This window comes from Heteronotia binoei, chromosome 8 (genome assembly GCF_032191835.1).
Source record: "Heteronotia binoei isolate CCM8104 ecotype False Entrance Well chromosome 8, APGP_CSIRO_Hbin_v1, whole genome shotgun sequence".
NCBI classification, from domain to species: Eukaryota; Metazoa; Chordata; class Lepidosauria; order Squamata; family Gekkonidae; genus Heteronotia; species Heteronotia binoei.
In genome coordinates, this window is record NC_083230.1 from 99,856,802 (window position 1) to 99,872,552 (window position 15,751).

Consider the following 15,751-nt stretch of genomic DNA (forward strand, 5'->3'; position numbering starts at 1 on the left):
TTCAGTAGAAGGCCTATAATGTGTTCAAATGGATCTTAAAAATGCTTACATTGCATTGATTGCACTTGTTATTTCACCTACTCTATTCATCTTAAATATACATTTTGTTAATTTAGCCTACAATAAATAAATATGACAACATCACAGAACATAAGCATATTTTGGAATTTGAAGATGATTTGATTGGATAATGTAGCATATATACAGGTCCCTTGCACAGAGTGATATGCATTACCACATCGTAAATCTTTGTTATTAAAAAAACAAATAAGTCAAGTGTTTTGCAAAGATTACATATAAAAAAGAAGCTCTGCGTGATTGAAAAGAAATATGAATACACTACTCTTGCTAGACAAATGTGGCCAAAGCAATATTTTTTAGGGTTGGTACCAAACAGATTCTGATGGAAAGACAGTAGCTGCTGCTAATCAGTTAATATTAAGCAGGCATATATAGAGAGAACTTCAAGATCTTTCACCATATTCAACACAGCAGCTTGCAGAGTTTTACACTGTTATAAAAAGAGTAATAAAAAAACCCTGAAAGAGTTTTCATAATGCTTTTGAAATATTCCTATCTTAGTAAGAGCCAAACTGTGCAGTCACAATTGCAATAAATACCTGATTTTTTTTATCCTAATGGTGAAAGTTATGCTTGAACAAGTAGATGCCAAGCCTGCACATTGCTAGGACTTTAAATCAGCAGCAGGTTTAAAATATCACATCCATAATCCATTCTTAACCATCTTCTCTAATCAGGGCTGATCCTTAAGCCCTGTGGTAAATCACACCTCACCATTTCAGTCTCATGCATAACACATCTGCAGGATGCCACGCTTGGCCTACCCCCATTTATTTCCCATGCCTTATCAGTCAAGTTCATCCTTCCAACGAACATCACTATAAACTGAAGAGGGCCTGAAGTGCTTTTTCTTCAATTTTTTTTCCAATGCAGAGGCCCTGCAGTGAGAGGCAAGGAGAAATAAGGCGACACGGGGAGGGGGGGAATGGACAGAGAGGGAGGCAAGCAGCAAAACCGTCCTACTCACCTCTCTGAGCTGCTCCAGCTCCAGTTTCAGGACATCATATTCCGCTTCCAGCTCGTCATACTGCTGCTTCAGGGTGAGTTTCTCTTCCAAGACCACCAGCCCATATTCCGCCGCCTGGATCTTTTCATGGGTTGTTTCCGTGAGCTCCTTGGTCAGCCTCTCGATCTCCGTCTTATAGCGATCCACAGTCTCCAAGACCTCTTCTGCAGCCATAGCCTTAAGGGGGGAGGGGGGAAGAACTGGTCGAGGTAAAAAGAAAGGAGAGATGGCCAGGAGGGGACGGATGGATGCAGGCACGGGCGGATGGGCAATTCTCCCCGGGATGCTCCTGAGAAGCCGCCAAGCTTGGCTAGGCTTAAGGCCAGGGGAGAGACTGCGATGCACCCTGAAGAAGTGGCGAGAAGGGGAGGGAGATGGGGAAAGCCTTCCCAGGCTGCTGCACCATTTCTTCCTTCGGCTTGGTCGGTTCTTGCTGGCTCAACCCGGCATCGCTGGTGTTAGGAAAGAAGGAGGAGGAGGAAGAAGGGGGCGCTTTTTTTTTTTTGCTTATTCAGAGGCACTGGTCCGCCATGTCTCCAGGGCAGCTTCACTGCAGTCTCTCAACTCTCCACCTGCTCCCCCCTTCTCTCGGCTGCAGGCTGCTCTGTGCGTGTGTGTGTGGATGGCGGCGGGGGGGAAATAAATAAATAAAGCGGCCTGCTGCCGCCGCCTCTGATGCAGTCCGTCTCCTTGGCCCCCGGGAAGGAAAGTGCGAGGGAGGGACGGCGAAAGGGGGAAGGACGCCGAGAGCATTACCACAGCGGGAACGGCTACCGGTGACCGACCCCTCCTGAGGCAGCTTCCCCCGGTCTCCGTCTCTCCCTCTACCGCCCTCCCAGTGGCTGGGAAGGAGGACAGATGGGGGAGATGACAGCAGCAGCGGCGGCGACGCCTCCTCCTCCTCCCAGCGTTTCCCTCTTCCCGCGCTCTCTGAGGGCGGGAAGAGACAGGCGGCGGGTTACCTCACGCGTCCCGCTTCGTTCCAAAGATGGCAGGGGAGGGAGAGAGAAGAAGGAATTTAGAATATTAAAGATCGAAGTGCTACTTCATTCAATGAGGGATTATATTGTGGGATTCACTGCCGCCGGGTGTAGCTACCATGGGGCTGAGGTGTTGAAATGGGACAGTTGCCAGTTCTGGGTTGGGAGATATACTTGGAGATTTTCAGGCTCCACCCCGAAAATCTCCAAGTAGGGTTGCCAAGTCCAGTTCAAGAAATATCTGGGGCTTTGGGGGTGGAGCCAGGAGCAAGGTTGTGACAAACATTATTGAACTCCAAAGGGAGTTCTGGCCATCACAAAGGGATGCCTTTCCTCCATTGGAAATAATGAAGGATAGGGGTACCTTCTTTGGGGGCTCATAGAACTGGACCCCCTGGTCCAATTTTTGGAAACCTGGAGGGTGTTTTGGGGAGAGGTACTGGATGCTATGCTGAAAATTTGGTACCTCTACCTCAAAAAACACCCCCCCCCAAAGAGCCCCAGATACCAGTGGATCAATTCTCCATTATGGCTCATGGGAATTGGTCTCCATAGGGAATAATGGAGTGCCCAGCAAACATTTCCTTACGTTCCCTCGCTTTCTGATGATTCTGTAGCGGGGGGAGGGCCTCCAAACTGGGGGATCCCCTGCCCCTACCTGGGGATTGGCAACCCCAACCCAGAACTGGCAAAAGGTCCCATTTCAACACCTCAGCCCAGAGGGGCCTGTCCACCACACCCTTCAATTTTGCTAAAGAAGATCTCTCAGCTCTTGTGCAAAACTGGAAACTTAGTTTTCCATTAGTAATCATTTTGATCTCATCTGGATCGGGGCGGCGCTGCGGTACTGATGTTATTAGACCTGTCGGCGGCATTTGACACAGTCAACCACCAGTTGCTAAAGCACCGCCTTGCCGACATAGGGGTTGGGGGGTTGGCCCTACAATGGCTTTCCTCCTTCCTCTCTGATCGGGGACAAAGGGTGGCCATTGGGGGTGAGCGATCCCAGAGGCGCACACTTGATTGTGGGGTGCCTCAGGGAGCAGTTCTCTCCCCAATGCTGTTCAACATTTATATGTGCCCCCTTGCCCAAATTGTCCGGGGGTTCGGGCTGGGTTGCCATCAATATGCAGATGACACCCAGCTCTATCTACTAATGGATGGCCGGCCTGGCTCCACCCCAGGGAACCTGGATCGGGCCTTACAGGCTGTGGCGACGTGGCTCAGATTGAGTGGGTTGAAGTTGAATCCAGCGAAGACAGAGGTCCTTTGTGTGGGTCGCGGCGCTCTGGGAGGGGAAATAGCTCTCCCAACTTTCGACGGCGCACCATTGGAACCAGCGCGCCAGGTAAAAAGTCTGGGTGTTTTACTGGAGCCTTCATTATCAATGGAGGCCCAGATAGCAGCCACTGCCAAGTCAGCATTCTTCCATCTGAAGCGGGCAAGGCAGTTGGCCCCCTTCCTGGAACGCCGCAACCTCGCAACAGTGATCCATGCAACGGTCACCTCAAGATTGGACTACTGTAATGCCCTCTACTTGGGGCTACCTCTGTGCCGGACCCGGAAGTTACAGCTGGTGCAGAACGCGTCGGCCAGGCTACTATTGGGGCTCTCGAAATGGGAGCACATACGGCCGGGGCTGCGCGGACTGCACTGGCTACCAATTATCTACCGAGCCCAGTACAAAGTGTTGGTTATCACCTTTAAAGCCCTATATGGCCGAGGACCAGCCTACCTAAGGGACCGTCTCTCCCCATATGAACCCCAGAGGGCACTGAGGTCAGTGGGTAAAAACAAAATGACCATCCCTGGGCCGAGAGAGGTCAAACTCCAAAACACCAGAGTACGGGCCTTTTCAGTTGCGGCACCTGCACTGTGGAACCAGCTTCCGGAGGAAGTGCAGGCCCTGCGGAACCTCGACCAGTTCCGCAGGGCCTGCAAGACCGCCCTTTTTAGAGAAGCCTATAATGACACTGACTGCTGAGTTGCCTGGTACAAAGAACCGCCATCTATAAGATTATCTAAACTGGCAGAACCAGCGCCATAACAGTTTTATTGCTGCCAGATATATTTATATATATATATAGTGTAACGTAAATTATGTATTTTAACTTAACTGACTGGTTTTTATATGTTTAATTTTAATTGTTAAATTCAAAGTTTTATTATTTATGTTAACGTGTAAGTTGTTGTTAGCCGCCCTGAGCCGCCTAGGCGGTGAGGGCGGGATAGAAATAAAAGTTGTTGTTGTTGTTGTTGTTGTTGTTGTTGTTGTTGTTATTATTATTATTATTATTATTATTATTATTATTATTATTATTATTATTATTATTATCTTCTTTTAAGCTGTGCCTCGTGTATTCTGCTGCATGAGTGACACATCCAATCTAGCTTCCCATGAGCAGAGCACACACATATTCAGGGAAAGATAGACATATTGCTGCCTTTTTCTCCCTGCCAAGAAACAGGAAGAGAGAGCATAAGAGACTTGGAGGCTTGGAGACAGTGGCCAGGAAGTCATGGAGCCAAAGGATTGCTAGGTACTATGTCAAGAATGTGGAAGAGGTTCCCTAATCTAATACCTACATTAAAGGGAAATTCTGCTGCCACTGAAATATTGTAAGCAATTATCATGTAAACTTATTAAAATAAACAGGAGTCTTGTGGCACCATAGAGACTAACACCATTTTATTCAAGCACAAATATTCACGATACAGTCATTTCATGTAGGAAGTCTGAGGAAAATCAATGAGGTCAAGGAGCCATGAAATGCAGAAAATACAAGGTGAAATATAACTGTACAATCCCAGTCTTATTAACCTTTTACATAATTACGTTTAACTTTGTACTTCCTGCAAAGTGGTTTCCTAATTAAGATCTACTCATTCCATCTGAAGAAGTGAGCTCTATTCCATATTAGAATAAAAATTTAGTTAATCTGAATCTCCTGTTTATTTTTGCTGCCTAACCCTCTGGAATAAATTCATCAGTCTTTATAATAAGTGCCGTAATACAGTTATTTTTTCTTGCAACAAAGCATGGCAATCTATTGTCTTTAATGGACAGAGGAGTGTAACTCTGTTTAGGATTGCACTGTAACATAACCATCCATCTGGCATGTGAGACTCAGATGACGGAGAGAAATTGTGTTAGTCTGGAGACACATAATAATTTTAAGAGAAATAAAAGTTCAATGGAGGTTACATTTCAAGGAGTTTTGAAGCCATCGAGAAGGCCTAGTTTCTCTGTTTCCTTTGGTGAGGATGATGGTAGGGAAAGAAGTATCAGGAAATCAGTATCAGTCATATTTTTAGTAAAAGTTACATAGAGCTATCTATGATACCCTCCATGTTCCTGGCTCTTGCTCTAGCTGACAGCGCTAACCTCCCAGTTAACAGCTGCATTTCCTAGAATTGAAGGAAAGCCTGATGCAGCCCAATACCCTCTCCCTCATGCCTGGATCCACATTTCACTAGTAACACCTTCACCAAAAGAATTTTGTTTTGTTTCTAACTGTGTCTTGGGTTGCTGTAAAGTGCTTTAAGGGCAAATTTTGGGCTGAAAACAGGATAAAAAGACTACGAATGGGCAACCAGCACACAAGTGAAAGTTTGTGATTAATGTTGGCCGATTCATGGTTTGCAAAGTGAAGTTCATGGCAAGTCAATTGGCACAAACTTTCCATGAACTTTCAAGCTGTTTATGGAGGTTCCTGCTGGTGGGTGAATTATACATTTCCAGACAGATTTTCTCTGCTCAGTCTGAATGTTTGTCAGTTTCAAACTTGTCTTGTTAGTTTTAAGAAGGGTTCACCCCTTTGCTGTCATTCCTTTGTTTCCCCTCCCATTTTCTGGCATAGAGTTTGCAAAATTTGCCCTCCCCACCTCCTGCCCACTTGGATTTGTTGTAACTCTGTGCTTTCACAGCAGTCCTGCTTAAGATTGCAATGTCAGTAGCACTGGCTTCTGCTGTGCATTCTGCACATTGTAACTGGCTGTGCTGGGCTTGCGAAATCCCCACCCTTGCTTAAATTTCTTGTGACTCGGCTCTAACATCAATCATTTTAACCTTGCAGTGTCACAGTAACACTGGGTTCTGCTGGACATTTTGTACACTGAACTAGTTGTGCTGGGCTCACAAACCTCGCTTTGCTTGGATTGTGATTCTGTACTTCACATCAGTCCTGTTGAGCTGGCATCACCACAATGGCACTGGATTCTGTTGGCCACTCTTTGATTGGACAGGTACTGCTGGCTGCTGGACTTGCAAAAAATGCCCCCTTTCAGTTTCTACTGCAGAGATTCTGTCACTTGACCTTAGTCCTGTTGGGTTTGCACTGTTGCAGTGGCACTGATTCTGCTGGGCACATTATGCTGGCTCTCTTGGGCTTGCAAAAATGCCCCCATCTTCAGTTTATACTGCAGAGATTCTTTGCGCCAGACTTTGATTCTGTTCTGTTTGGCTTCTATTGCCCTTGCCTCCCCCTTCCCCCCCCCCTCTGTTTTCCTTCCTCAATTAGAAACAATGAAGGATGGGGGCACCTTCTTTGGGGAGCTATAATTCAGACCTCATAATCCAATCCTCACCAAACTTGGTGGGCAGGTAGAGGAGTCAGCCAGAGTTTTGTGTCTCTAGCATGTGTGGGGGGTGTTTTTCCTACCATGCCTTGAACCTCATAAACGGAACCAGTTCACTTGGCCCCTAAAAGTTTGTGGTTTGTGGTTCACAAACTGGGAACACCAAAAGCCACAAATTGCACCCCATTTTCCTGACTCATGCCCATTCCTAAAAAAGACAGACCCAGGCATCTCCCATGGTGTTCACATGCACATTTCTCCTAGATCATTGCTGCCTCTGAGCAAACATATTTTTTTTGTTTTCTGAAGAAAAGCTCACAAAAATGAAACAGACAGCATAGGAGTTAGTCTACACTTCATAAGTATTCTTTCAAACTGCCTTTACCTCAGGAAAAAAATAATTTTTAGCCTTTGATAGCAACATCAAAAGCTATGTGTTTATGTCATTACATATTCGCTTTCTCTTCTGACAGTGAGGTAAGGCTTAAAAATCATGATGCTGCTTTGTTTTCCAGGCATGTTTCAGCAGAGGATATGGTACTGACTGTACTGTTAAAAATAGAAGCTGAGATTCATCCCAATGGTTTTCTTAGTGGCATGGACAAGAACACAGTCTACCTAGTTTACCTGGTATTTCTACAGTCTAGTTACTATAGAATAGCAAAGTGCTCCAGACACAGAGGTAATATACTAATTGCTCTGATTTTTATAAAACCAGAATGGAAAATTAAGAAGCAATACTCCATTGAAATAAAGTGGCGTTTTTAATCACTGGTAGAAATAGCCTTCTGTTTTTGTCTTCTTTTTAAACTTTATGCATACAAATATGTAGCACAAGGCTTAGCAATATTAGGACTGCTTCAAATGAAAAAGAGGTTCATAACATATCTGTATAGTAAATACTCAAGCCACAGCCATCATTTCCTAGGGTCCATCTTGTATGAAGTGGTTTCCTTTGGACTCATATGGAGAGGTAAGGGGCAACTCCATATCCTCCCCTCTTCTCCTCTGAGCCAGAGCTGTTGCATCCTTTTTAGCCTCCCTCCTCAGCCTTTTCAAAAGCCCAATCCATGGCTGGGGTTTACATAGTAGTTTCACACACACTAAATAATGCACTTTCAATCCACTTTTAATGCACTTTGCAGCTGGAATTTTACTGTATGAAATGGCAAAATCCACTTGCAAATGGTCGCTGAAGTGAATTGAAAGTGCATTATTTAGCATGTGTGAAAGCACCTTTAACCTGCCCCTACTCAGAAACTCTATAGGGTGTGGCCACACCCATGAGAGGCCAATAGTGACATTGACACCATCTTTTCCTAGTCCCTGCCCTTTTTTACACCAAGGTTGGAGCCACCAGACAGCCAATTCTCAGATGCTCTGCTGTCAAAAGAACTCATGACTAGCTCTTGTTTAAAAAATTATTTATTTTAAAAGGGTACAGAGAATAAAAGGGAAAAATGGGTTATACAATAAATTACATTTGTCAGAGACAATCATGTAATTATGTATAGGACAGAGAAAAATTTCCCTTCCTTATAATTATGGCCATTGGCCATGCTGGCTGGGGCTGATGGGAGTTGTAGGCAAAAAACATTTGGAGAGCTACCATTGGCCACCCTTGTGCCAGAGAAAAGGCCCTGCCTGTAAACTATCCTGAGGCTAAGAGTTCTCCTAGATTAGAAGCTTTTCTTCTGATAGTTTTTTTTTTTTTTTTTGCTTTACCTTTTGAGTCTGAGAATATTTTTCTAGTGGCTATTATCAGTTTCCCCTGTACTTAGATTTTGTAGCTTTAATTTTAAGGGGAACACTTTTAAGATATTCAGCTTGTGATCTCCTTTGTTTTAAAGAAATGGTGCACCTAATAGAAGATCTTTTGTTTAAGTTTTTTTTAATCTGAGACAATGGGTTAAAAGTTTATATTTACAATTCTGGGTTTACATGGAACATCTATTCTGCTGAAGCAATACAGTATCAAACCTTTTGGAAATTTCATTTCTGTTGTGATTTTTGTTAAGTACATCTCACACCAGGAGCATGTGGTCTTCAAGTGTTATATCTAACATAGTTTTCTATCTTTGAACTGCTTCCCAATTTTTCATTCATTTAAATCTGAAAATTCCTTTTGCTGTTGGTACTGAATTTTTATTTTCTGAAAAGAACAGTGTTTTAAAATTCTACCTCACAAAGTTTGGTTCCTACAAGACCACTTTTCATTTGAAGTTATAGCATCTGTTATAGAAGAACATTTGTACCCGTCTTTGGGTAAAACTACCCTCTCACTGTTCATATCAATCTTCCTATGCCTCCATCTATAGTATCTTGTTATAGCTTTTCTGAGTGTTTTATTTAGAAAATCCTTTCTACGTTTCATGTTCTTACCATGGTAGCACTCCAATTCTGCTTGATTTTGTGTTTCAATCCAGTCTCCAGTCCTGGCCAGGCTTGCTACTGGATAACACATTTCCATTTGCTTGTTTTAAGTTTCTGCCTCTCCATTATTTCAACCTTCTTTGTCAAGGTGCATGTTTTAGCACCCTGCTTTATGCATCAGCTTTGAATTATATCTTTGCACTGCCCCACACATCTCCTTGTCGGTGCAAACTCCTTACTAGGTTTTCTCCTAAATTCATATATATATTGCATAGTTATTATATGTAGATTTAAGAATTGTTTTGTGTGTTTGTCAAGGCATATTAACAAGAATTTGCTTTCCAGGATTGTTTTGTTATATATGAAGGAAACCCAGACCTGCAATTCAAGTTTAGTGCATGCTCATCATTATATAGTAGTTTTAAGAATTACTGGTATATCTGCTAAAAATTGTTTGTTTAAGGATTAACTATTATTTGCTTTTAGGATTTTGTTGTTAGAGTTTGTTGAAACCCACTCTCACACCTATGTGAGACCCACAGAACAAATTTTGTATGAGCTGGCACAGAGAAAAATGGCGTTCAGTGGGACTTGATCATCCCACTGATTTCCAATGGTTTAAATTCTCTGATCCAGTTCTCTAATCATTTTGGGTCTGATCCCTCGCATACATGTATGTTAAAGCTGGCATTGTTCTATTGAGGCCTCAGTTTTGTTTTGTTTGTTTTTGAAGTTTTTCTTATTTTCAACAATTTCATATATTCCAAAGCTATAGCAAAAGTTTTTCTTCCCTTTTTGTGACCATTTTCATAATCCAGGGGTAACCCCAACTCTGGTAATCTCTTCTTGGAGCTCCAATCTTGTGCATAATTTCATGTTTTCTTTTTTTAAGATTCATATCTGTTGCAACAAAGTAAAAAGCCTCTCATGAACCTCTAGGTGCACGCTTTCTATATGGATGTACACTAGCCTGAATCATGAGTAGTGATGCATAGGTTTATATTGTGGATTTGTGTTCTGCATAATGTATGGTATATGAAATCTGCCCTTTAACACTGGGGTAGAGACCTTGTCAAACTGAAACTCCATGTGAGAAGGATGAAGTCTCCAGTCCAAAGCAAGTGTGGTAATTTAGCTAATGTGTGCAACCCTATCTCAACAGGGTTGGACTTAAGTTATGGCAATCTGAGGACAGCCAAGGAAAGCTTTAAAAAAAAGCACCTACTATTGTTGTTTTGTTCGTTTGTTTCTCTGAGTATGTTTTCCAGGCTCTTCCATATCTACCCAGAGGTCCTGAAATTTGCCTGGCCATGCCTCATTGATGTTGGAAGGAAGGCCTCCCCCAGAACCCCATCCGAATTGAGTTGTGGAGAAAACTCATTTCCAGGGAAATTCCTCTGCCTAGCAAAAGGCTAGTCGACCCAGCTGATCACAACAGCAGCCCCACTGCCAGTTCCAAGTTGTATTTCCAGAAAAAGAATTCCTTTTGGCTGCAATAAAAACAGATTTCCCTGTGAAAAGACTGTCATGCATAGAGCACGCAAACCCTCCATGAACTCAAGAAGACTTTTTGTTAGACTAAGGGAGGAGGGGAACAAGGAATTAGTCAGGAAATGGTTTTTCTATTGTAAATAATGTGACCAAATGTGGACTGCCCGCAACTGGCAATGTTTCTAAGTATGTCTGAATGTGTGTATCTTAATCACCCAGGCTACAACAAGGTATTTGCCATAAAGGCACATGAGTTAATCCAGTTTGTAGCATGTCACTTGCATATGTCCTTTATTATTGCTTATGCGTTTTAGAAATTGAGATGACTTTTTGTATTCTTGCATCTTAGCTAGTAATGTTTTATTGATAAAGAAATAAGTTCCCTAGGATCCTTCCAAGATTTATGTTCACAAATTTAGATTGGACATATGTAATTATTCAATGCATATACCATGAATGGATTTCCCGGTTCAACTGATTGATTATCTCAAAAAATGAAATGTATCTCTAGCCTCCACTTTCCTCTACCTCCTCCTCAAGATCGTCCCAAATTTCAGTAATAGTTAGTCTTCAGTACCAAGACATATAGTTCCCTTTTTCTCAATTGGAATGTTTTTTAAAAAAAATTAACTCATGTATAGCCTATCTTTTGTAGTTGACATTCCTAAGCTCTTCCCCTATGTCTCAACAGTGTCGCAACAATAAAAATTTCTTCAAATATATTAGAAGCAGGAAACCAGCCAGGGAGACAGTGGGGCCCTTGGATGACCAAGGGCTAAAAGGATTACTGAAGGAGGGTAGGGAAATGGATGAGAAGCTGAATGCATTTTTTGCCTCCGTCTTCACTGTGGAAGATGAGAAGTGTTTGCCCGCTCCAGAACCACTAATTTTGGAAGGGGTATTGAAAGACCTGAGTTAAATTGAGGTGACAAGAGAGGAGGTCCTACAACTGATTGACGAATTAAAAACTAATAAGTCACCAGGTCCTAGTGGCATACATCCAAGGGTTCTGAAAGAACTCAAAGTTGAATTTGTGGATCTCCTGACAGGGAAGATCTTGCCTCACTAACCTGTTACAGTTCTTTGAGGGGGTGAACAAACATGTGGACAAAGGGGACCCAATAGATGTTGTTTACCTTGACTTCCAGAAAGCTTTTGATAAAGTTCCTCATCAAAGGCTCCTTAGTAAGCTCGAGAGTCATGGAGTAAAAGGACAGGTCCTCTTGTGGATCAAAAACTGGCTAATTAATAGGAAGCAGAGAGTGAGTATAAATGGGCAGTCTTCACAGTGGAGGACGGTAAGCAGTGGGGTGCCGCAGGGCTCAGTACTGGATCCCATGCTCTTTAACTGGTTCATTAATGATCTGGAGTTGGGAGTAAGCAGTGAAGTGGCCAAGTTTGCAGATGACACTAAATTGTTCAGGGTGGTGAGAACCAGAGAGGATTGTGAGGCACTCCAAAGCCAAGGCCTGCCTCTAAGTGACCTCCCCCCCCACACACACATACCTTTTCTAGATGGAAAAATATTGGGATGTGCCAGTGTGAATGGATAATCCCATCACTGTCTCTCCTCCTCCCATGACCCATCTTTACCCCATCTCTGTCAATATACTATTTCGTTTCCCCATTGTAGTGTCATTTCAGTCTTTCCTGGGAATATCGAAACCAAATTGTCACCTAGCTGCCCTTCCTGAGTGGTCATACAGAATTAATTTGTTTAATGATGATGATGGTCAGTCTCCTTCAGATGAAATAAGTTTTCAGAAGACTGAAAGGGGGGAATGAAGGAGAGCTCCTGAATAATTAATATCCCCAATGACAATAATATTTGTCATATTGAGTAAAAATATGCTTTGTCTTCAAACTAAAGGGGTCTGTTGTAAAACTGCCATTAGAAACTGACTCTACCACCCAGGAGAAAGAGGAGAAGGAGCAGAAGAAAAAGAAGACTGCAGATTTATACCCCGCCCTTCTCTCTAAATCAGAAACTCAGAGCGGCTTACAATCTCCTATATCTTCTCCCCCCACAACAGACACTCTGTGAGGTGGGTGGGGCTGAGAGCAGCTGCCCTTTCAAGGACTACCCAAGGCCATTCCAGCAGCTGTAAGTGGAGGAGTGGGGAATCAGACTCGGTTCTCCCAGATAAGAGTCTGCGTACTTAACCATTACACCAAACTGGGAGACCACCAAAGAAGTCCAGGGTTGCTGTGCAGAGGCAGGAAATGGCAAACCATCTCTGAATGTCACTTACCTTGAAAACCCCATATGGTTGCCATGTTAGCTGTGACCCTGTGGCAAAAAGAGGTGAGGGGTGTTAATCTGTAAACCTTCCCTGAACTTGTGAACATGAACTTAGTTTGTTCCCCACAGGTATCTTATCTAGTGGCTATAATGGCTGATCCACCCCACTTTAAATGTGAGGGACCGGCCACCCTTTTTCAAGCAAGCAAACTGTAACAGGTTAGTGAGGCACATGAATTAAGAATGACTGAGAAAGCTCAACTACTGAACAAATTTGTCCTGTTATATTAATGAAAACCAGTAAAACCAAATTGTGTTGTGCTTTATGACTAATCCTCTGTTCTTTGTAGAATGTTCTTGAAATAAATACTTAAAAAAAACTCTTTGTGGGACAGCACTTGGGGAAAATGTCACATATATTGCAACTTTGTCTATACTTCATTTTAATTAGATGTGTTCTAACATCCTGTACCAAACAGCTGTATTTGCTTAAACATGTAATATTAAACAAAGGCTTACAAAGAAGCCATATGAATTGTCAAGGAATTTAATTGTATTTAGCAGAAATACACAGAACAGATCCTTAATTTGTTTAGATACATTTAGAAACACAGTGGTCTTGACTCATGCTATTTTACTTCTGAGAGCCTTACTAGAAGCTACAGAACAAAATTAGCTGGGAGATGTCCAAAATTTTCAAAATAATTAGGTTGCAGAGAAAAAAGAAAATAATTTCCTCACAGTGGAATGAGCAGTTTGAACACAGGGAAATTTAAAGTCAAAAAATTGTAGGTGAGGGTCTTGCCAATCTTCAGATGGGCAAACACTAAAAATAAACCACTGCTTTTTAATGTTGCAAATAAATGCTTAAGCAATTTATTTCAAAATGATGCAATTATATTATCATCACAAACCAAAAGTCATTAAAATGTCCATAGAAAAATCAAAACATTATTTCACACCACTCTTGTAAGGTAGTACTTTCAAAATCATAATGTTATTTCACATCACTCTTGTAAGGTAGTACTTTACAGTCCACTGTCTCAGTTCTCCTTTGCTTGAAAGACGCAGACAATACCACACTTGTATATGATTCCTCCTATGGGTAGCAGCGGCTACACAGGTTCTAGGTTCAGTTCTGTGTTTCGTTCACCTTCCGCTGGCTGCTTTCTTTTAGCTTTTGAACCCATGCTAAAAGCAATTGCTCATACATTACAATACAATGTTACTTTGCAGCTTGCACGAATGGAGAACCATTCAACCCTAGTTGAATACCCTTTCCCTTTTGGTTTTTTGCCCTACTTTTCAGGGGGCTTCCAGAGATAAATGACAGAGACATCCTAAGCAGAATTACACGTAAGTCCATTGAAGTCAGTAGGTTTAGAAGAGTGAAAATTTCAGCGTAAAACAAAGGTAGTACTAGCAGGGTTTTGTTTTTGTTTTTTTAGCAAGAACGCAAAGGAACACAGTTCCTGCAATTTTCATCTAAGTCTTTTTCACCTATTTTCTTAGAGTATTTTCCTTGCAATCTCTGATTCAGGAAAGTGCATTCACCTAGTTGCTTTATTATAGACTTGCTGGGGAAAGAAATTTCAAGCTAGCATCCCCCCATCCACACTGTGAATCAGGAAAGTTAATTTTGCTCTGTTGAACTATGTAGTAAAAGTCCTGCTATGCTAGATTCTCCTAAGAAGGTCCAAATGTTTGCTTAAAACAGGTTCATATACGAGAGACTGGATTTTGCTCAGTAAAAGCAATCTGACTCACTGTGAATGATTTGATGTGACCTTGACTAGCTCAGAGATGCAGTGAGCTGAGGAATGCTAGCAATCAGGAGAAAGGAAAAAAAGAAGACCAATTTCTCACTAGATTTGTCCCCGTCCTGGAGCCATCCTCCCCACCCTGCACTTCTGTCAATTTTGCACAAGTTGCCGTGGGGCTGTGACTTGCCCCACCTCTTTCCCACAGCAAGCAAGATCCTCTGAAAACTGATTTCTGCTTGCTGCTGGAAAGAGGCGGGGCAAGTCACAGCCCCAGGGCAACTTGTGCGAAATCAGACAGAAGCGCCAGGGGGAAAAGGGTTCCAAGACTGGAACGAGCCTAATGAGAAATCAGTCTGAGATAAAGTTGTGCCTCTGCTGTATAGACTGTAACCTAAAAAATAAGGGGAAAGGTTGTGTGCCAAGACAAATGAAAATGCTCACAAAACATGAAAAATTAAAGCTTTGGATTTTGTGGTTGTTTAAGAAGGCATTGGTCATGTTTTCCTGAAGGAACATGATTGGGTGACATCATGCAGATGTCCTGAAAATGTAACCATTTTCACACTTTATTTATTTATTTGACTTAATGAATCGCCCCATTCTGACTAGTGCCAGGTTGTGGGTGTTGTACAGTATATATCTGGGCGATATATGCTGCTGTTGGTTAATGGAAAGAGTATAAAATTTCAGCCTAAAACAAAAGTAGTATTAGCAGGGCTTTTTTTTAGCAGGAATGCAAAGGAACACAGCTTCTGCTGGCTTGGTGTCAGGGGTGTGGCCTAATATGCAAATTAGTTTCTGCTCGGCTTTTTCTGCATAAAAAGCCCTGAGTATTAGCTTCTTATCCCCCTCAACAATTACTGCTAATAAAAATTCCTTGAATATATATATTTTTAAAAACACCCCTAAACCCAGATAGGGGGAATACGGAAGGCTTAGTTTTAACTAGCTATTTTGATTATTATTAGTAGGGAAGAATTATGTAGGAGCAAAACTAAAGGCAAGGGCTGTTTTATTTTATTAAAATGTCTCTTTTTATTTACTTATTTCAATTGCTTATTCAGTATGTTTGCTTTATATCTCTAGTTAGGGTTAGTCTTTTCATTAATTTCTCATCTATATTTCAGTTTGGGAGGGACGGTGGCTCAGTGGTAGAGCATCTGCTTGGGAAGCAGAAGGTCCCAGGTTCAATCCCCAGCATCTCCAAAAAAGGGTCCAGGCAAATAGGTGTGAAAAA

At 42.3% G+C, this 15,751-nt stretch overlaps 1 protein-coding gene and 1 long non-coding RNA gene across 9 annotated transcripts in view; one reads left to right on the forward strand and one right to left on the reverse strand.

Moving 5' to 3' along the window:
• BICD1 (BICD cargo adaptor 1) overlaps positions 1-1,299 on the reverse strand; it is a 153,969-nt gene extending 152,670 nt beyond the window's left edge. For 5 of the 8 annotated variants that reach the window (XM_060245710.1, XM_060245707.1, XM_060245709.1 and 2 more), the window contains exon 1: positions 1,049-1,299. In XM_060245710.1, coding sequence (XP_060101693.1) covers positions 1,049-1,261 — 213 coding nt within the window. In that variant the 5' untranslated portion in view covers positions 1,262-1,299. The remainder of the gene's footprint in view (positions 1-1,048) is intronic. The other 3 variants (XM_060245713.1, XM_060245711.1, XM_060245712.1) reach the window with 1 other exon arrangement.
• LOC132576516 (uncharacterized) lies at positions 938-7,410 on the forward strand. The gene is made up of 2 exons (XR_009555755.1): positions 938-1,121; positions 7,161-7,410. It is a non-coding gene; the product is annotated as an uncharacterized LOC132576516 (long non-coding RNA).
• The last annotated feature ends 8,341 nt before the right edge of the window (positions 7,411-15,751 follow it).